The 21,751-nt window shown below is 37.6% G+C and overlaps 5 protein-coding genes across 8 annotated transcripts; 2 read left to right on the top strand and 3 right to left on the bottom strand.

The window, feature by feature from the left end:
• Nucleotides 1–461: 461 nt before the first annotated feature.
• LOC126586345 (uncharacterized) lies at nt 462–2,264 on the bottom strand. 2 transcript variants are annotated; one of them, XM_050251178.1, is made up of 2 exons: nt 1,952–2,264; nt 462–1,856 (listed from the first exon to the last, which is right to left on the bottom strand). In XM_050251178.1, exons 1-2 carry the CDS (start codon nt 2,159–2,161, stop codon nt 600–602), a joined length of 1,467 nt encoding a protein of 488 aa, XP_050107135.1. In that variant the 5' UTR covers nt 2,162–2,264; the 3' UTR covers nt 462–599. The 2 variants fall into 2 exon arrangements, with proteins under 2 accessions (XP_050107135.1, XP_050107127.1); XM_050251170.1 differs by having other exon boundaries at nt 462–1,872.
• A 3,289-nt stretch (nt 2,265–5,553) lies between these two features.
• LOC126611936 (tetraspanin-2-like) lies at nt 5,554–8,710 on the top strand. Its single transcript, XM_050280245.1, has 2 exons — nt 5,554–6,521; nt 8,246–8,710. The coding sequence occupies exons 1-2, from the start codon at nt 6,020–6,022 to the stop codon at nt 8,551–8,553; spliced, it is 810 nt and encodes a 269-aa protein (XP_050136202.1). The 5' UTR covers nt 5,554–6,019; the 3' UTR covers nt 8,554–8,710.
• Nucleotides 8,711–8,718: 8 nt separating this feature from the next.
• LOC126588267 (uncharacterized) lies at nt 8,719–10,671 on the bottom strand. The gene is made up of 4 exons (XM_050253353.1): nt 10,667–10,671; nt 9,506–10,581; nt 9,080–9,226; nt 8,719–8,810 (listed from the first exon to the last, which is right to left on the bottom strand). The coding sequence occupies exons 1-4, from the start codon at nt 10,669–10,671 to the stop codon at nt 8,719–8,721; spliced, it is 1,320 nt and encodes a 439-aa protein (XP_050109310.1).
• A 2,170-nt stretch (nt 10,672–12,841) lies between these two features.
• LOC126611944 (uncharacterized) lies at nt 12,842–15,093 on the bottom strand. 3 transcript variants are annotated; one of them, XM_050280251.1, is made up of 5 exons: nt 14,995–15,093; nt 14,455–14,538; nt 14,050–14,355; nt 13,767–13,853; nt 12,842–13,487 (listed from the first exon to the last, which is right to left on the bottom strand). In XM_050280251.1, exons 3-5 carry the CDS (start codon nt 14,083–14,085, stop codon nt 12,981–12,983), a joined length of 630 nt encoding a protein of 209 aa, XP_050136208.1. In that variant the 5' UTR covers nt 14,086–14,355; nt 14,455–14,538; nt 14,995–15,093; the 3' UTR covers nt 12,842–12,980. The 3 variants fall into 3 exon arrangements, with proteins under 3 accessions (XP_050136208.1, XP_050136206.1, XP_050136214.1); XM_050280249.1 differs by lacking the exon at nt 14,995–15,093 and having other exon boundaries at nt 14,455–14,742; XM_050280257.1 differs by lacking the exon at nt 14,995–15,093 and having other exon boundaries at nt 14,435–14,500.
• Nucleotides 15,094–19,799: 4,706 nt separating this feature from the next.
• On the top strand, nt 19,800–21,101 carry LOC126611928 (cytidine deaminase 1-like). The gene has a single exon (XM_050280239.1). It carries the CDS (start codon nt 19,908–19,910, stop codon nt 20,811–20,813), a length of 906 nt encoding a protein of 301 aa, XP_050136196.1. The 5' UTR covers nt 19,800–19,907; the 3' UTR covers nt 20,814–21,101.
• The last annotated feature ends 650 nt before the right edge of the window (nt 21,102–21,751 follow it).

The raw sequence follows: 21,751 nt of genomic DNA on the forward strand, positions 1-21,751 counted from the left end.
AACCATTGGTAGAGTCAACGTGGGGTTATTGGTAGCCCTTACCCTAACATCTTCACAAACCCCCCATATATCTATTTGTGTTGAATTTGGTCTTTATAAATAGAGAAAGCAAACTAAATTACAACCTCCTCCTCCTATTTCTTTTATTTTCTTATGCCATATATGTCTTCATTTTCTCGATTCTTGTGTGTGACTCTATTGTGCGCACTATGTACTCGATGAAATACCTTAGTTGACAAGCCTTGCCAATGTTCAACATTGCTTCACAGCATCATGCATCAATCCTCAACAAGCCTCTATAAATAATATTAGTTGTAGACATATGTTGGCAGAAATTGGCAAGTGTCTACCAGATGCTCGAAGAGATGGCCGAATGAAGCTTTTTTGGTTGATAATATACCCCATTAATTAAAAATCTTAAACGAGCAGCTTAGATAACTTCAGTGAATGAAGACCAGTAATTAAAAAGGCTCTCTCTTAGCTAATTAATCAAAAACAGGTTTGAAATAAGATCTGAAGGATGTTCAAAATGCACATTCGCCGAGACTGACAGAGGCTCACAGCAAAAAGCACAGACAAAGATTTACAATTAACAAAAGCTACAATCCAGCCAATTTTCCTAATATTGATCTGGCTAAAAAGGTTTTGTTTTGCTCGACTACTTCAGTCAATGTAAGCTTGTGAGGCTTCAAGAACGGAGAACATTTGTTGACTAAGCATAACAAAAAGTTCCCAAATTTCAGAGAATTCGAAAATATTTCGGCCAATTGCTGAGCCTGGTAAACAATATGATCAACTGAACTCTGTGTTAAATGAACATTATGATTCAAAATGCTTTGGAGCAGGGTAAACAATGATTCTGTCCATACCATTTTATCGGTTATCAGATATCGGTGGCAAGGGAGACAGATGACTCTCCTCTCATCTTTTTCTCCGCACAGGAGCTTCTGACAGAAAGAAGAAGCATGAGCCAGGTGCAAACTTTCCTTGATGATCCTCGTGATCACATCACATATGGGATTATTGATGCCATCCCGTCGAAGAATCAGTGGAAATAAGAGTGCATATTCACAGGCTCTTTGATGGAGTTTGCAGTACTCTACTGTTGCAGTCACTAGCACTCGAGAAGCTGGTTCCTCGAGTACCAACAATTTGGGAAGGATGACCGAGCACAGAACCTGGCTTGCCCAAGCAAGCTCTTCTTCACTTCCGCTTGTTAGATGAGAAAGTAGAATTGAAGCAGTCTCGTCATCAGCTAACCATGGTTCAATCTGATCCAAAATCGTCAAAGAATCTCCTCTTTTGTCTAAGCAAAGTTTGCGAATTTCATTCGCTAAGCCTACGGTTTTAGAAGTTGATTGAAAATCCGCAACCTGTGCTTTCAAACTAACTGCCATCTTTTGAATTTCAGGCTCAAGATGAACACTAATTGGATCATCAATATTCATTTCCTCCAAAACATCATTCATATCCACATCTTCATCCTCTTCAACTTGACTCGACGACTCATCATTGTTTTCAGAATTACCAGTTACTGTCCTCGAATTCAATTCCTCAGGCGATACAGGAAGCCAAGGTAGAACCAACTCACCAAAAGCCCCGGAATCCTTAAGACAACCCGGCAAGGATTCAAATTCATCCTCCTCGAATTCCAAACTCAAGCCACTAATCCACTCATAACTTGAATCGGACATTCCATCGAGCAGATTGCGTGCAGCCCTCTGAACCCAAAAATCAAGCTGCTGACTTCCATCCAACACAGTCCTCGCCAGCCTCGCCAAGTCCCGACCGCAAAACCTCTGACGCTCCAAACCCAGAAACGAAAGAATCCGCGACTGAACCATGTTCGGCAGAGTCTGTATAAACATCACCCTATTCACCAAACCTCAGAATCAGTCACCAAACCACATAAAAATTATCGAAAAATAAAAATTGGGTTTCGACCCTTCACCTGTTTGTGCTTGGAGGCCAAGCCGAAGACGAGGGAAGAGAATCGTCGGCGACGATCGAGTCCAGAGGTTTCATCAGCAACGATAGGAAGGAGCCGGTGGTAATTGGGGTCGCCGATGACGATGAGGCGCTGAAAGATTGGTTTAGCCACGCAGAAGCTTCGGATTCGGGAGTCGGGGAGGTCAAGAAGATGTCGAAGAGTGGGACCCATTGCTCCATTTCACCCGCTCCGGCTCTGCAACTATCTGTTGGGTTTTGGGGGTTTTTGGAATCAAAGGGGTTTTGAAAGGTTAATAAGACGCGGGAAACTCAAATGGTCGTTTTACCAAACAGATGATTGCTGTATGAGGATTTAGTTTGTACTTGTTGCCAAACATGGTCTAATTGGAACAATAATTTGAGGCTAGAATAATTTGGATACCGACACCTGGACACGTCATGTGTAACAATTCTTATAAAAACATAAGATTTTTTGTATGATTTCCACTTAAATTCACATCAATTCGATTCATGTTAGAGCTGCTCTAGTATTGAGTTTCTCTCCTTAGTGCTTGAAACTTGCACTTTCTTGTCTAATTAACGAATTTACACAGTATAATGTCATATTCTACATCATTTTTATAATAAATAATTAAATTTCAAACCGTTCACTTATATTTCTATACTAAACAAATTAACAATTATTTGAAACTACTAATTACTTAATCATAATATAGATAACTAAACAATCTCTATTGATTTATTTTTTGTACCATGAAAATTCTGATCACAACTTGTTTGGGCCCAAGATAATAGTTTGGGCCGAGGGTAGGGTCATTCTCGGCCCGGAAGGTCGTGCGGCGAAAGGGCCATGGATCGATCAGCTAATGGGCTTCCAAGCCCAGGTCGGTTAAATCAGAACGCAAGTCGAGTCCTAGTACAATAGGGAGTCTCGACGGGATCAGTAATCCAGAAAGCGAATCCGGCTCGGTTAAGGACTAGATTCGTAGTCCTAGTGGAGGTAGGACTGGTCGAGGTGATGTTGATCCGGAGAGGGAAACCTAGTCCGAGTAGGATTTTAACTCGGACTCAAGGTCCAGTGCTATAAATAAGGGGAAGCTGTGCACCGAGAGGGCCCTCTGCAAATCAATACAAAATTGCCCTGCGCAAATTCTCACAACTTGTGATTTTTCTTTTTCCTTTTTCGCTGACACATCTTCCGTTGGCATCAACAGCACTGTGGAAGCAACCGGTGATATCTTAAGTCGGCACAGATAGCTCTGTCACCGTAGAATCAATCGGTCTCGCAGTATCTTCCGTTGGCATCAACAGCACTGCGGCAAGAACGGTTGATTACCTATCCAAGTCTCGGTCGAGAAGGGTTTCTGAACCCTTATTGGTCGAGGTCATCTCATCAGCCTTCTCGGCGAAGTGAGGTGTTACACTCTATTACGTTCGGCACATTGAAAGCCGAATTTGATATTGAACTTCGTAAGAATAGTAACCTTGTCTTCAGGTTCGAGAGCCCAAGAGGCCGAGACGTGTTCCTTTCTCGGCCGCAATCGCAAGACGCAGAAGTCAGCCGCGCACCCAACGCAACATCAACAAAATTTACTCCCCGGCCGAGCTCGGCCGACAAGTTGGCACGCCCCGCAATCATCGAATGACGTAGTTAGCTTATAGATTACTCGGCCTGCGCGCCACGTAGGCTTTGTAGTTTCTAGGGCCAACACAACTGCATGGATTAAAATGACTAACATGACACTGATACACAAACATCGTAACATTCCATACTAATCATAAAATAACTTGTTTAATTTCTTGTATAAAATTATATTATTAGCAAGAACGCCAAATATATCCGCTTAGTGTCGAGTGATCTTAGGAGGACTTATGCATTATTCCTCAAAATGGAGAGATTTTCAGTGTGCTCAGACACGGAAGTGATACGTCACATGACATTATGCAAGTGAAGGAACACTTGAAAATAAAATTTCTCTTCACTGACATGAAGTGTATCATCTCATGTGTTGAATACGTTGAAAAATTTTCTCCTCAAAATAACCTTGGTAATTGTGAGTTGGGATGTGATATTTCCAAGGACCAATCAAATATATGCAACGTGGAGGCTTGAGCCTAGGTCACAAGCATGTTGTATTACCATGGAGTGAGGACCTGGACAATTTTTTTGGTGGAGATTACAAAATTCTTAAAATTATATTCGTTCATCGTACATTGTGTGGATATAAATTATTGTAATTTTTTATTTTAAATTAAGTATAAACAATATCTGACGAAAATTGATCGTAAAAAGTAAGATGAACAAATATAATTGAAAAATCTCAAAATTCACACAAAAAGAATCGGACTAGGTGCCTCTCTCTCTTTTCCATGCCCGGGAGCTCTGTCGTCTTTAATGGAGTGCGGTTGGGGCGTGTTTGAAATCGCGCTAATTGCGCTTTTGCTTTGCGGATAGCCGAGAATCGTGGTTTCACTTTTCTCTTGTAATTTCAACGGCATGGAGTAAAGTTGGACACTTTAGAAATTCTTAGATGGATACGTATCATGGCGAAAGATGTATTCAAATGTTCATGATAAGTCGTCCTACTCATTTAATCAAATTTATTAATTATTTCATCATCAAGCAAACTTCAAGTTATTTTCATGAATAATTACCTAAAGCGAGTTTATTCTGAGAATAATGTTTCTCTTTTTATTTCTTGATTACTTGAAACATAAGTTTAAAAACTAATAAACGATAAGTTTAAAGTTTGGATAGCGAAACAATTAACATTAGAGATTGAGATGACCTATTACGTGATCTTTGTTTTCTAAATACTAATGCCATCCTAGAGCGTTTATTTTCGAGAGCAATTTCAGTTACATGGTCATTTCTACTCTATCTTCTATATGGCATGGTATTAAATCCATTATTTATATCTTGCTTTAGGGGTGATTCGGAATGGTTCTAATACTTCTCTTCGATTGATAAGTGGTTGGATACGCGTATTGTGAATGTCATTGGTGCTACTGCGCTTGCTCCTTCTCTATCTCACATTAAGGTCTTAGACATTACTCGAATAGGAAAATGAGTTGTTCCTTTTATTTTTTTTCTTCTACTTCTCCAAAGTTAGCCAAAGAGATTTTAAAGATGTATTCTAGAGAGGATGAGGAAAATGACATATTAGTTTGGGAAGCTTGCATTTGAAGTTTTTTTTTTTGTTTTATGATGGCTATTGAATTGTTCGTCGTCGATTTCCTGTTAAAAGTTTGGCTTACATTATTTGGTGTCGTTTTATTATACTTTGCCACTATATTCTAGTTTGGAGGATTTTTTTTTTCAATAAGCTCCCAACAGATGATCAACTTCAACGAAGGGGCATTCAATTTTCTAATTTGCCAACTACGTTGCAATAATTCTAATTAAACATTTATTTTTAGTTGTGAATTTGCACAACATGCTTCATTTTGACTTGCTGCTCAATTTGGCACTATTCTTAAAAGGAAAAAGGTTGGGACAACCCATTATAGGTTGAGGTAACATGAGTCATCTCATTCATGTAGGAAGATTATGTGTTCAAAGTGCGTATATTTCTTACCTGAACAGAGACCAACAGACATATCATGCATTGCAACGCATTTTTCTTTTCTTTTCATATGGTAACGCATGATTCATTTCAAACATTATCATCTTAGCATCTCTATTTCATATGTCTCTCTCGTAAGTCGATCACTTTGGTATCCCCTTTTTGAGTCGAGTTGTGGTAGTGATTTTGTTTTGTAATTCCTCTTTCTCTAAGCCAGATATAAAACTCCTTTAGGTGTAAAGCTTAACCAAGATCACAACCCTACTTACTTATACTCCTCCCATTGCACACAGAAAAATAAGTCCCCAACACAAACCCTCCAAATCCCAAAGCATATAAAACCCAATCCGAACCAACACAATTCACACCAAAAACAGAACAAGAAGTAAAGAAACCAACACAAAACCCTTTTCCACCTACTATCCCATCCCACAATCCAATCCAATCCCCTCCCCCACGGTCACCCTTTCTCTTCCTCCTCCAGAGTAGTCCTGTCCCGCACCATGGGAGTGAGCAACAGGATAACCGCAACTCTTAACTTCATAGCCCTCCTCTGCGCCATCCCAATAATGTCTTCCGGCATCTGGCTGGCCTCCAAGCCGGACAACGAGTGCATCCGCTCGTTCCGATGGCCGGTCTTCATCCTCGGCGCCCTCATGCTCCTCGTCTGCCTCGCCGGCTTCATTGGCGCCTATTTCAACAAACAGGGTCTTTTGGCTCTCTACCTTTTCTGCATGGCCGCCCTCATAATCCTGCTCCTTGTCCTGCTCATCTTCGCCTTCACCGTCACGAGGCCGGACGGCAGCTACGCCGTGCCCGGCAGGGCTTACAGGGAGTATCGGCTTGAAGGGTTTTCCAAGTGGCTGAGGGACTATGTTACTGACTCTTCGACTTGGCAGAAAATAAGGACTTGTTTGGCTGAGTCTGATACTTGCCCTAAGCTTACACAACAGTACATGTCAGCTGATCAGTTCCTCTTTGCCCACATCTCTCCCCTTCAGGCTAGTTTCTATCTCTCAGTTTCTTAAAAGATTCTCCTTTTTTGGTTCATTTTTTTCAGAAAGATGGCATTTTTTACTTAATCTTTTGGTTGAATAGCTTGAAATACGGAATTCGATCCTCGCGGGATCCTAGGATCAACGCATACGGACCGTTAATAAAAAATGGTGCGGTCAAAAGTAAATACTTTTTATATTTTTAAAAGTAAAACAATCTCGTTTTACGTGAAAAATATTAAAAAAAAAAAATTATGGCCATACGATTATTGATCAACGGTCCGTATCCAAATCCTTGAAATACAAGTCTTTATGACAATTAAAGAACCAGTTAGGAGTTAAAAGTGCGGAAAATGTTAGAGAGATCAAATTTTAAATCAAATTTGAAAACTAAATGATGTGTCACCAATAAAAAGAATAAACACGTTAATAAATATTTAAGTAATAATTCAATTATCAACATCTACATCATTTGGTTTAGAAATTTGGACTCCTGAACATTACCCTAAATGTATTTTCTAGCAATCAAAAGCATTTATGACTATGTTGAACTAAAAAACTTAAAAGCGCTTTTTAGGGTCGTAGAAGTGCATTATAGAGAATTTGTCATGTGTTTTAGGAAGTACCTACTAGAGATTTTCAGGAAGAATTTATTTTTAGTAAAAGATTTGCTAGTTATAATAAAAATACTTGTATCATAAGTGTTTATGAGTAAAAGTACTTCTTATGAAAGCTGTCTCAAACAAGCCCAAACGCCACTAATTGGTTTTTGTTTTAGCATAAAAAAATGACATTATCTAAAGATGCATCCAAACTGTTCCTTAGTTCCTTAATCCTATACTTTCCCAAATGTCACAATCTAAAGCTACTAGAACATGACAGAACAAGATCACTAGAAGTTTAAAAGCCAGAGATTTCCTGAAATTTATATGAGTGTATTTTTTCTCACCATCTTCAAGTGGTGGTAATGTTTGCCGCCTTAATTCTTATCATTAAACGAGTTTAAATTTTGAGATTTGTGTCTATTTATTACACATATCTCGAAACACAAATCTCAAAATTAAATTTATCTAACGATAATAAATAAAGTAAAAGGTAATGAATAAAATTATTTCCAAAAGTAGGACCCATCAATTGTGTCTATAACTTTAGCTCACACTGCCCCCATATCAACCTTTCAATATGGTCCATGAATTAGCTGGGATCCACTCACCATGATACCTTCTTTCTGTGAATTATTATAAGAAATCTTGGATGGTAGACTTAATTAAAGTAAACAAAATAGCATAATCAGGGACACATTTTGTAACTTTCTATTGATGGAATCATTGGAGAAGATTAAAAGGAACATCTTGTGGTTGCCAGCGTATTAGACTCACACATTGACAAAATTTGGTGCTGTTTTTGTTTCTAGGGTTCTTCACAAATACGCCCCTTGGAATACTATTTTATACTAAAAACACTTAGACCCCGTTTTAAACTGACCCTTGAACCCAACTGGCATTGCACTCCCGATGACAAGGGTATTTTTTTACTGTAGTTTGGTTTCTTTGGTGTTTCTCACTGATATTATCAATTGTTGAGAGACTATGCTTGTTGGATATACAGTCAAGATATCGTAAACCACCAACAATGTGTGGATACATTATGTAGTTTGATTTTCTAGTGTTTCTCACTAACATTAAATATTGTTGCAGGACTATGCTAATTTTTTGTTGTTGGTTTTACAGTCAGGATGTTGTGAACCTCCAACAATGTGTGGATACAACTATGTGAATCCAACACTGTGGATAAACCCAGTGAACCCAGGAGCTGACCCGGACTGCTTGATATGGAACAATGACCAAAACCTCTTGTGCTACAACTGCAATTCCTGCAGGGCTGGACTTTTGGGAAACCTGAGGAAAGAATGGAGGAGGGTCAATGTCATCCTCATTGTGGCTGTGGTGATCCTCATCTGCGTCTATCTCGTCGCCTGTAGCGCCTTCAAGAACGCCCAAACGGAGGAACTCTTCCGCCGGAACAAGCAGGGTAGGGCTTAACCAGTTTCCAAACACAACAAACCTTCTGTTTGTTTTCAATTTCTTATCTTTTGATGACTTTCGATGAGTCTTTGTTTGTGACTAGTGTAGTCAGTGTACATATTCGTATGTTCTTTTTCTATCTGGACTTTATGGATGGATAGATGATTGACAGGCAGTGAAACTCTAGTAGGAAACTGAGTTTTCAAATACTCGCACACGATCATTTGGTTTAGCAACACTCAGATCCATTATATCCCTCGACGCGTTTTCATGTTCTGAAAGCATTGCATGACAACATCATTACCAATACCATCAAATATCTCTCTCTCTATAAAAATAACCATTTTATCATTCATCCATTGATCTCTCATTCGATTTCTCAATCAATTCTTCATAATTTTCATGGCCGAAAATGCTCTTTCAACGGTTGCAGTAGGAACTGGAAGAGTTAGTGCTAATGTCACAAGCAAGTAAACCAGCGAATACACCTTGTGTTTTTTGCATTGAACCATTTTTTTTGCAAGATCTCCAATCTCTTTTAAACCTGAAAACTCAATGCTAGACCGCATATCCATAATGTAAGTCTCAAGTTGAATCTTAAGTATCACCAGCTCATTCATAGAGAAGTCTTTAGGATAAAACTGGGCAAGACGCAATAGCTTTTGGCTATCAAAAGCAGAGAAGGAGTCGGCTGGACATAAACATGCCAAACAAAGAAGTCACTTAGTGTTGGTCTCATTGAAACGATTATTTAGTTCTTGAAGCTGCCAATCCAAAACAACATAAAATATCCCAACACAATTATGATGCATATTTGTGATTGCTTGTGCTTTTCGTTGCCCTCGCCTTCGAGAAAGAAACATATCATCCATATTAGGCACATCAATATCATGTTTAAGACAAAATTCTGAGACTTCACTAAGTAAAGAATCCCAACCACTTTTCCTCATTATCTCCAACCTTTGCTTACAAACTCCGACCAACTTCATTGCATTTACAATATCCTGATCCTTCCTTTGCAATGCTTGTGACAATTCATTGGTTATTCCTAGTATATCTTTCATCAAGTGTAGATTAAACACAAAATCAAATGATTGCATAGAATCCAATAAATTATTCGCTTCACATCTTTGTTGAGAGCTTACTCCATCATCTGCTATTACTTCAAGTACATCAAGTATGGATGAAAACATAGTCATGATACTTACTAAAGTACCAAAGTGTGAACCCCAACGTGTTTCTCCAGCACGTTTCAAAGTAGTTTCTTGATTTTTGCCTTTCCCACTTATAAACTCACCACTGTTAAGTGCTTCAATAACTGCAATAGATTGCTTCTCTCGAAGAAGATCACAACGCTTCGATGAAGCTCCAACAACATTTACCAAAATAGTAACTATACTAAAAAGAGACTCAATTTGGATGTTCTTCTTTGCCACAGCTACAAGAGCTAATTGAAGTTGATGTGCAAAGCAATGAATATAATAGGCACAACCACTGTCTTTCATAATAAGAGCTTTAAGACCATTGAACTCACCTTGCATATTGCTGGCCCCATCGTAACCTTGCCCACACAACCTAGACATGCTCAATTTATGCCTAGAAAATACCTCATCAATGGTTTCCTTGAGTGAAAGAGCAGCAGTACTAGTAACATGCTCAATGCCAATAAAACGCTCAACGACATGCCCATTCTTGTCCACATAACGCAATACAATAGCCATTTGTTCCTTCGTTGATACGTCGCGAGATTCATCAACCAAAATAGAGAACAACAAAGTGCCAATATCTTTAATAATAGTCTTGATGGTCTCAGTTGCACAAGCATTTACAATGTCTTTTTGAATATCTGGTGATGTCAATTTGTGATTCTCCGGAGCATTTTTCAAAGTAACAGCTTTCACATCCTCATTGTGGTCGGCAAGAAACTGTAGAAGCTCAAGAAAGTTTCCATGGTTGCTTGAATGTTCAGATTCATCATTACCACGAAATGCAAGCCCTTGTCTCAAAAGAAATCGACAACAATCAATTGATGCATTCAACCGAGCTCTATATTGAATTCGAGCTTCATCATGAGTTTTAGAGAAAAAAGATTGGATATGTTGCTTTTGACTCCTTAAAGTTTCAAAATTACTCCATGCTTGATTGTGTGCACTATTGACGCCTCCAATATGAGTTAGAAGTCTTTCTTTCTTCTTCCAGTTAGAAAATCCTTCTCCAACAAAGAAATCACCACCTGCTTGTTCTCCAATGTTTGGTTTAAAAAGGTAGCAACACAGACAAAAGACAACATTTTTTCTACACTATATTCCAACCAAGTAGGAAAATCATCAAACCAAACAGGGTTGAATCGTCTTTGCGTGTCTCCATATTTCTTGTAAGGAAAATTATGGGTTTTAGGTTGTTGAGGACCAGCTAGCACATACGCTCTTCGTACTTGATCTCGAATATTAGGATTGTAATCCAAAATTCGAATTCGCTTACCAGGATCTGATGGAAGATTTGATAAAATAAATTATGTACTATGTTGTCCCCGAGTATCATCATTTTTCTCAATAACTAGGGATGGCGGCATTGATATTTTTTTGAAAAACCTCTCCATGATGTTTTAGTCTGCAAAGTCAATCATATTGATACCAATAACATATAAGGTTCATACGTAATTTGTAGAATTTATAGAATAAAATTCTCAATAAAATTCTTAGACTCTTAGTCCTAGAGTATACTATGCTAATATGCCTAATAACTAATCCATATCCAACCTAGGCAACAATTCAATTAACCAATATGGCAATACCAATAAGCATACAAATTCTTCAACAAATAAACATTTAATTCAACTAATTATATGAATAAATGTATACCCATATTCATAGAATTCGTAATTTCATAATTTCATTCATCAATAATCATAGAATTCATATCAATAATCAATAATCAATAACCAATTACCATATGATTCTATATTTCTATACCAATTAAACAAAAATTCGTCTTAAATAATTAATTAGGGTTATGGATTATAGATTTAGGAATTAAAAATTTTACCCTAAATATATATATGTCGGCTAGAGAGTAGCTGGCTGGAGTGGCTGGCTGTTGGCGTGGCTGGGAACAGCACCTTGCTCCTGCTCCGTTCCGTTTCAAGATGTTGGGAATTTGGGGAAAGAGAGCAGCACCACGCTGCTCTCTGATTGGCAAGGGAAATAAAAAGGAAACGGAGAGATGGGAATCAAGGAATGGGGGTGGACTGTGGGGACAAGCGGTCCCCCCTTTAACATACTTTTTTTTTGTTAACATATATGAAACGACGTCGTTTTGGCCTGGATTTAAAAAAAAAATATAAGACCCAGCTCTGCTTCTGCAGAACTAGGTCGGAGCAGAACCAGATCAGTTCAGTGGGGGCTCTGCTGCTGCAAACCCAACTCAGTTTGAGCAGCATGCCAGCGTCAGAAAAATCTCAGTGGGGGCATCCGACCCCCCTAAGCCCATGGTAGGTCCGTCCTTGCATGCAATAAACGTTTCCCTCCAATTCTCGCAAAGCGAGGAGCTTTATTGTTAGAATGGTATTTTACTACGATGCATTGAATTATACAAAAAATGAATGAATTAAATTGAAAATTAAAGATCTCAACAAGTGTGAATATTAAATCTAATCGCTAAAACACCGACAGCATCGAAGCGACATTCAAAAATATGAGAATAGAATCTCAAATTATCAGCTTTTTTTTTTTCTTGTGTTTCTTTTAATGGTATAGGATGCTTCTGTTTCAGTGGTTCTTGCAGCTTCTTGGACACAGATCTATTTCTTTTGAATATGTTTTTGCCAATTTGGCAGCTGTTGCAGCTACCCTCACGCGCGCACTCTAATTAAATGCTTTACCATCTTAAAAAATGCACCGACTTTGCCGACTAGGGAGACCAACTTTGCAAGGAACAAGGCGATCAATATTTACAGGCTTACAGCTGTAAAATATTGTCCCAAAGTTACATTTTTGAGGTCTGCTTTTATTTATTGAGAAGGTTGATTATCTTCGGTTGTGATTAATATAAAGCTAAGGAATTCTCTAGTCTTGGTGGTTAATCGCTATGAATTCACATTTGAAGTATCAAATTTTGGGCGGAGTAACTAAACCTAAAATGAAAGCTCTAAAGAGCGTCTATAGACCCTAAATAATCAACCATGTCAATAAACAGGATGGACAAAATTGAATAAAAATGAGATTTCTCGAAACGTATGTCTTTTAACAAAGACCGGACACCTTGTAAAAAGAATACATTTCAAAAAAATGTAATCACTTCAGTGGGTCTGCATGCGCATTGGAGTGAAAAGAATATAAGAGCAAACTTGCCAGGATGACTCACTGGCTACGAATTTGCAACTACAACAACAACGACAACAAAGCCTTATCACACTAAGTGAGGTCGGTTGTATAAGTCCTAAAACGTCATGCGCTTGGTTTTACGCCATTGACATAAATTCTGCTTGAAAACATGCTCGATGCTGAGGCCGCTTCCAACGAAGACATCATATTGTTCAAGCAAAATCGAATGTGCAAAAAGAAGGAAACAGGATTATCAGAGAATTGAAATGTCATAGGTGAAGCTGAGCTAATGATCTGTGCTTTATAGGTCATAAGTAGACATGGTATCCGAAAGAAAATTAGGAGAGAGCAGATGCTACTTATGTTACTGGAACAAAATACTAGACGAGCTCCCTGAGGCGGTTCAAATCCTCCAGCGTAGTGGAAATATGCCCCCGCAAGCGAAGCATGATCAGCATCACTGGTTGATGTCCATATCGAGATTGGTTTGGTCCAGGAACAACGGTTGGAAAAGCTGTTTGCAGATATTTTCGCTAAGTTAAATTCGTTGAGGGGAGACCTGAAAGATTTAAGAATCCAGCACATTTCCTTGAAAACGTCAAGAGGCTTTGTTACATAATCGACACTAACCTGCAATAAGAAATTTCTTAAACTCTGAGAGCAGATAAAAGATTAAATCTTTCACATCAAGTGATCGGGAACTGAAAAGAATGGTTGCCTCGAGTCATTTACTGAGATCGAGTGAAAGAATATAGTTTGCCAATTAATCCCCTAGTGCGGATCGATGAATTCATATGGATATGCCGTTAAAGATAACCAGTGATTTTGTGCTCCAAAAGTATACTGCCAATCACCGAGATTATATCAGAAGATGATAACGTAGTAAGAGACGGAAAGCGATACACATACCACGTTAGTAATGATATGAAAGGAATTGTCTTCAAACGGAAGTTTGGGGCTCACGTTCAAGTCTTGCACAGCATATTTTGTCAAGACCTACAAAGTTAGATCAATCAGGGGATAGTCATTGAGTCAAAACGATAACGTAAGAAAGATAACCAATCAAGGACTGATACAATTGAAACTGCAAGAGAAACAGTTTGTGTCAACATGTTTTAGAATCTAAAACGAGCAAGTGATCATCCGTGCAGCGTCAACATATTTCTACATTAAAGAATTGAGAAAGAAGTACCGGGTTGTGCTTGAGCTCTTCTTCATTCATGTCCATTCCGATTATTCGCTCTTGCTTGTATCCCGGTGGAAAGTGACTGACCTAGATACCGAAAACAGGATTAAGATTCTTTAAACTTAGAAACCGTTCAAAGCTTTACACTAAACTTAAAGAGGCACTCAACTGCTACACACGTCCAGCAAGCTTACTCCCGCAGTGTTGCTAGGAGAAAACACCTTTGAGTAGTACTTGGTCAGTGCCGCAATGGCGGGATCATCAATATGTGTCACAAAGCGTGGAGCCTCATAAAACACCGAATCCGATGACCTGATCAAAATTAACTTCTAGTTTTCAGAACTCAATAAATTTAACATAAACATAGGCTGAACTGAAGGTTCAAGAGCACCTAAAGGCATAAAACACAACTTGGCGGTTTTCTTTCTCATCAAAGCGCTGGAAATCCTGAGGCTTGAAGGAAAATTGCTCCGGGCATTCCACATTCTTCACTATCTTTAATTTGACACACTATATTAGATTAGGCAATTAAAAAACTCACAACATCAAGCAATAAGTTAAATTTAAGAATTAAGAATAGTTATATACGAAGGAGGCCCAGCAACAATCAAATGGCTCTATTGTTTTGTGGAATGGGGACTTCTCCAGAGAACGAAGCTATTCTAGGCCAATTACTCACTTTTATGTGTTTGAACTTTCTCACATAGCAACGGATGATTGGCTCCGAAAAACTATGACATCCCGTTGCAAAAAAGTTATTCTGTGGTTTTCACTATCCCAATACTTAACTGTTTCAGGTTTCTAGCTACACAAAATCACTCAATTATCCATAAACTAGAATTCAACATAACAAAATTAAAAATTGAAAACCCAGAAACCATATGACAAAACAGCTAAAAATACCAAATAAAAACCCAAACTTTACAAAGAAATCCAGGGCCACTCTTCAACCTTGCAGACACCAACTGCACCAGACATGTTCATCAATTTGGCCCAAAACGAGACTCCAAGGCCCAAGATCAGACGGCGGGGAGCTCCCTCCACTTTTCCACTTGTTATTGACCTTTGAAGAAATGGGAACTGAGCCAGCAGCACTAGGAATTAAATAAGAAAAAGAACAAGGACATATACCCGCCAAAACTGGTAACCGATGGAGTCTGAGACCAATGCATTTGACCACGTCACTTAATAAGCTTTGTTTGTTGATACAAATATAGAAATGATTCTCTTTGTAACATATCAGAGTAGTGAAATAATTAGTTTGCATATAACTAGCTAGCTTTTATATTTCTAGAAGTCAAACTGTATGCTTTCGTTTTCTGAAAAGATGGACTGCTGTGGGGCTGTGGCAAAGCCACCCGCTAATACCTTTTTAGGTAGAAAAAAATGTCAAAAGTGTATGCACCAAATATGTGTAAGGGGTACTACAATAATTGGTTTCTAGAGAATTTGGGAGCTCAAAGATATATATGTTACTAGTCAAGGGTGGAAATATTGGAATTATAGTGACAGATCTTTTATCTGGTGTAGGTTCAAGTTACTTGGTACTTCCAGATTTGGTTTCTCACTACCATTATTTTTAGCACCCCCTTATAAGTTCTAATTTGTTCAATTTTCTTACCCTGTAGTAGTTTCTCTGCTTAGAAAATTATGCATTCGTTGAACATGGGATGTCACGATATTAGTATTTCAAGACAATTTTGTATCTTTATTATTGTGACATTCTATGTATAGATGATGAATCTTATATATGGACTAAACTATATGAAACCTTCCTGCTTTCTTTGCATGCTTTCCCATTTTCCAAGTTTCGTTGTCTCTATGAAGAACCTATCCTAGTCATTTGCTTTACTAGGAAAAATAAAACTAAAAACAAAATAGTCACGGTTGAAAAGGTTAATATGTATCTATCTATCCTTGTTGAAGAAATTAAAAGGAAAAAGTTTTATGTGTATAAACAAGTTGTACGTATATGGTCAACGTTATGGAAAAGATTCATCACCAAACTGTTTCAGTCCAATAAAGCGATATTATGTATAAGTTTAGAGTTAAAATTATACTTAATATTACATTCATTATAATAATAAACTTTGTTTCGTGTTTTTATTTTTTTATTTTTTTAATATGTTGTTCGATTTATGTTGCTCTCAGAACAGAAAACTTTAAATATATCTACAAGAGGTTGGAAGAAGACAAAATATGGTGAGGAAAGGAGGAGGAAGGTTGGGGACAAGGAAGAGTTCCAAAATAAGTGACAACAAAATATAATACTTGTGACTATATAGATAAACAATTGCTTTGCTAGCTTGCACCAACTCAGACACAAAGTTCAAAGATCCAATGTTAAATCAGTTTAAAGAAAAGCATATGATCCAAGTAGACATGCATGATTGCATGTGGGAGAATAGTTCTCATCTAAAGTATTATCGTCCAATTTAAGTAGCTAGCTAGCTAGCTGGCTTTTGCAAAACACATGCACCAAAAAAAAAAAAAAAAACAAAAAAACCCTACGATTCCATTTAAAAAAGAGAATGCTCTTTTTGAGTAATTCCGGAAATGAACTGTGAAGATTGTTCAAAAAATCAAATTACTTGATAAGTTAGACTACCAAAGATAAATCCATAACTAAGATAAATTCTTTTTAATTTTTCTCATTCATCGGTTGATTATTACCTCATATCCCAAAGTATTGTAAATATGATGGAACTTTTGTTTGTACGTATCTGATTATATTGGCATTCTAACAACACAAATTGAGAATTTAAGCACAAGAGAATATTATATACAGAATAATGTTGGCTTCGATATTAGATTGTGGACTATGGCTAGCTAGTTTTCTTTTCCTCTTTTATATTTCATGAGGACGAGCCTTAGCGCAATAAAATGGTTGTTCATTTATGACTGAAAGATCATGAGTTCGAGTTGTGGAAACAGCTTCTTTGTAAAGTAAAGATAAGATTGCCTACAATAGACATTCCTCCCAATCCTCCCAACACGAAGAGCCTTATTAACTTGAGGTCGTCCACTTTTATATCTCCTAAATCCTATGGAAATCTGGCCTTCTCATATATGAGCATATGTTTCAATCATATACCATATCTTATCTTATCTTATGAATTCAATACTATAGATTTTCTTTGCCTAACGACAATAAAAAGTTTAAAATACGACAGAGGAAAGGCTTACGATGCTCTCATTTGGTTACGTTTCACTTCTGCCCATGCAGCATACAGGAAGCTGACTTAAGTCATGCGGTATTTATATTTATATATATGTAATTACATTATCATTGATGGGTACGTGCATCTAAATATTGTTTGTAATATAATACTTTTGAGTTTTGACCCACCTATATATAACCAAGGACAATGTTATTTTCATTGAGTTTGATTTTTCCATCCAACCTATTTGTGTCGTGTGATTTTGGACTGCTACATTACTCCATGAGGAATGGTTCAAAGATGAAGAATATTGAAGGAATCTTCTATAAATATAAATAAAAAGTACTATTATCGACACTTCAAAATATTCAATTGCACTTGTTTTTGTACATATTTTTTTTTTGTTGACAACAAAGCATAGGCTAAAAAAAAACTAAAAGATTACTTAAAAAATCACGAGATTACGAGACAATAGTTATATTTGCAACCAACAATCAACAAGAAGGAGGAGCTTGCTAAGAAAAGACTAAACTCAAACTGCATGACAAACCCAAATGAGATCATTAGCAACAAAATTATTTTCACTGTAAATATGTCGAATTTCACAAGACTAGTTTTGGAGCATAAGAGCACGATAATTCAATACTAAACTTCCGAGAGGGTGATTATCCACTTCTGCATTAAAATCAATTGCTCTCCAATTGCAGAATCCGATTTCACCATAATCTTCTTAATTTCATTATTCCACACAACTTGCAACCCAATAAAAACATCCCAAACTTTAGCACATAGAATCTCATCTTGACCAAGATTAGCACAAAACCAGTAGCCCATTCCCTTCCCTCCCCCTGCAGACGAACGTGTTTTTAGTTTTAAATGATTTCTTTAAGTGCTAATAACAATTTTATAAAAATATATATAATTTTGGTATTTTTATTTTTTATATGTAATATAATGAACCACATTGAGTTTATTGTAATGATGATGTCTCACATTAACCCAATACCCCGCCACACATCTCCCTTCCACTCCATCTCCGCCACCATCACCCATTGGATTTCACTATAATTATAGTGAACATACATTATAATCGGTAGTGAGCAAAAATATTTATATCCTGTGAGTAAGTAGTTTAAAATAGGGAAATTTTTTAATGACTTTTGACTTTTAAAATAAGTCAAATTCTTAGTTACTTTGGACCGATATTAAAAGACTCTTTAAAATATCCTTAGTTTAAAAGTGTAAATAAAAGATAAAGGGATAGGATCAAGGAACAAATACTTTTACACTTTTTTTTAAACCTTTTGATTACATGACATCAAATGGTTCTTATTTATTCATTAAATGACATAGATGCTTATATGAATTTCACTAATATTAAAGATAAAATAAAACCGAAAAACACATAAAAATATATATATTTGTGTGTGCGCGTATACAATGTTGAAGGATTGCAAGGTTTTCCAAGTAGAGAATTTTCAAGCAGTGTGCAAAACCTAATTTAATCACCCCACATATATAAACAATAATATAGAATTTAGGGTTTTGGTTTGCTTACCTAATCAAGATTTAAGAAAATAATAACTTGACTCCTTGTAGAAGGCATCAAAATTTCGTATCAATCCAAGACATGAAGTTGCAAAACCACATCAGCAAAGGGGGAGATGGAGGGCTACGTACAACTAGGGTTTCTTCCTTTTTTTAATTTTAGTTTTAATTTTCCAAATTTTATGTATGTTTTTTCAGTTTTATTTTATCTTTAATATTAGTTAAAATCCACATAAGCATTCATGTCATTTAATGAATACATAAGAACCATTGGATGTTATGTAATCAAAAGACATAAAAAGAGTGTAAAAGTATTTGTAAAAATATGTGTCCCTTGATCCTATCCCAAAAATAGAAGTTTCAACTTTTTTGGTAAATACGTCGCATTAATTTGTTAATAATGTTTTTTTCTTAAATAACATCCAGACATCTACTTAAGCTTAAAAATAATTAACGACTTTCCTTATTAATTTTTTTATGCATAATTTAGTGCTTGAAATAACTAAGTATATCGCTCACTAAAGGTCTTTATTGTAAAGACCTCTAAGACGAGAGATTTTTTAGCGTGTAAGTAACACGGTTCTATAAATTAATTATAATAATACAATTAGTTATAATTTAAAAATAAAAAATTCAACTAATTATATTATAACACTTAATATTAGAGAACATGCTCGTTTAGATGTACTCTTAAAATGACTGAAAGTATTTTTAAATAAAATATTTTTGGATTCCAAAAATACTTTAAGTGCTTTCTCCAAGAAGCACCAGTTATGTGTTTTTTTTCTTTCAGAAAACACTTTAAATGCTTATCAAGGATTTACTAGCATTTTTCTAAGAATTGCTTTCAAAAATATTTTCAAAAAAAACGTCTTTAATCATTTTAAAAGCACATTCAAACAAATTCAACATGTTTCTAACATCTAATTTACGAACACTGCTTGACTAAAAATATAGAAATAAAAATAAAAATAAAATAAAAAAATTTGTCCTCTAAAACTCTTTTACTAAAATCATGGTCTCCTTCCAATCTCTATATAAACAAGTCCCATTACCTTAGCCCTCCCTCTTCATCCACATTTCAAGGATCTCTCCCTCCGATCCCAACGCACCAATCCCCTTAATCGGGTCGACCCGCTTACCCCTCTCCCAGAAATGGACCAACCCAGATTCGTAATCGAAGCCTCCGAGGCCGAATCAATGGCCAAGCAGTCCAACCTCACCGTCCTTCAGCTCCTCCCCTCCCTCGTCAAGCCCGCCCAGGACCTCGCCCGCCCGCCCATCTCCAAATTCCATGTAGGCGCCGTAGGGTACGGGTCATCTGGTCGGATCTTCATCGGCGTCAACCTCGAGTTCCCGGGTCTCCCCCTCCACTACTCGGTCCACGCCGAGCAGTTCCTTGTCACCAACCTCTCAATCCAATCGGAATCCAAGCTCCAATACATCGCCGTCTCCGCTGCCCCCTGCGGCCATTGCCGCCAGTTCATCCAAGAAATCCGCGGAGCCCAGGATATCCAGATCCTAATTACCTCGGTGGAATCCGGCGACGACAATTCCGGGATAAACAGTTTCGACCCGCTCCTACACTTACTCCCCCACCGGTTCGGACCCGAAGACCTCCTGGGACAGGACGTCCCCTTGCTCTTAGAGCAGCTCGAAAACGGTCTGTCGTTTTTGAGCGAAACCGAGAATTTAACCGACGATTTTAAACTGAATGCGGAGTTAAAAGCCGCGGCTTTAGAGGCCGCGAATAAGTCACACGCGCCGTACAGCGGGTGCCCGTCGGGTGTGGCGATTTTGGACTCCGATGGGAAAATGTACAAAGGGTCGTACATGGAGTCCGCCGCCTATAATCCGAGCATGGGCCCCGCTCAGGCCGCGGTGGTGGCATACATCGTCGGCGGTGGCGGCGGGTATGAGAAGATTGTGGGTGCGGTTTTGGTGGAGAAGGATGGCGCAGTGGTTAAGCAAGAGCACACGGCGAGGTTGCTCTTTCAGGCCATTTCGCCCAAGGTCGATTTTCGGGTTTTCCACTGCGGTTCGGGTTCAAATGGTGTATAAAGTCTTGATCTTTGATGATCATGAGTATGTGAAAAAATAAAAAATAAAGATGATGATGATCATTTGTAATGTTTGAGTATATTGTTCTTAATAAGAGATTTATGTGTATAAACAAATAAACGTGGTCCTTAACGGAGGACATGATGTTATTGTAGCAGTATTCTAATTCAATCATAGTGTGTGATTCGAATTCCGCTGTAGGGAAGTTCATCTTCTGCATGACGCCATGCAAATTGTAATCAATCCGCTTTGTAAGTTTTTGTCACCAGCAATCTCAGAGTATATGAATCCTTGGGCTTTTTCTCTTTTCACTAAACAAACTGTTGCTCGTTTTAATTTTTTCACACGACAATGTGATGTGCATCCCCGTTGTGGGATGTGGCCATTCAGTGGCTGCCAAGTGCCAACTATTTTCAGAAGCAACTTTTTGGAGAAAGAGAGCAAAGATTCCCATAAGCTTATGGATTGGATGGTACAGATAGAGAGCTGCAGTATTATATTGGATGGTACAGATAGAGAGCTGCAGTATTATATTGAACTAGTCGCCTCGGAATCTACTGAGCTGGATTTCCAATACTTTCACCTTTCAGAAAGGAAGGGAAGAACGAAGTTAACTAAGTTACTCTGTTTTGAATGGACGAGAGGGGCAGATTTTTACTCATTACAAGTTACAATTTTGTTGTTTTTCGATCACCGGAAGGTACGATACAAGGCAATTTTCAGCCGTGAGTTCGGAGTTTTTAACATTTTGGCGATTTCATCTGCGCCGGTTGAGTAGTTGGATGGAAATGGGAAGACGAGATATGGCCACATCTTGATGAATGCAAAGTTGGAACCTAATGTGTTTCACAAAGTGTCATGGTTCCTTTTCATTGTGAATATTGTGCCTTTGTTGCCAAGAAAACCAGTCTAGAATGACACATTATACCTAGGGGGCC

The sequence above is a fragment of the Malus sylvestris genome, chromosome 2, assembly GCF_916048215.2.
Source record: "Malus sylvestris chromosome 2, drMalSylv7.2, whole genome shotgun sequence".
NCBI lineage: Eukaryota > Viridiplantae > Streptophyta > Magnoliopsida > Rosales > Rosaceae > Malus > Malus sylvestris.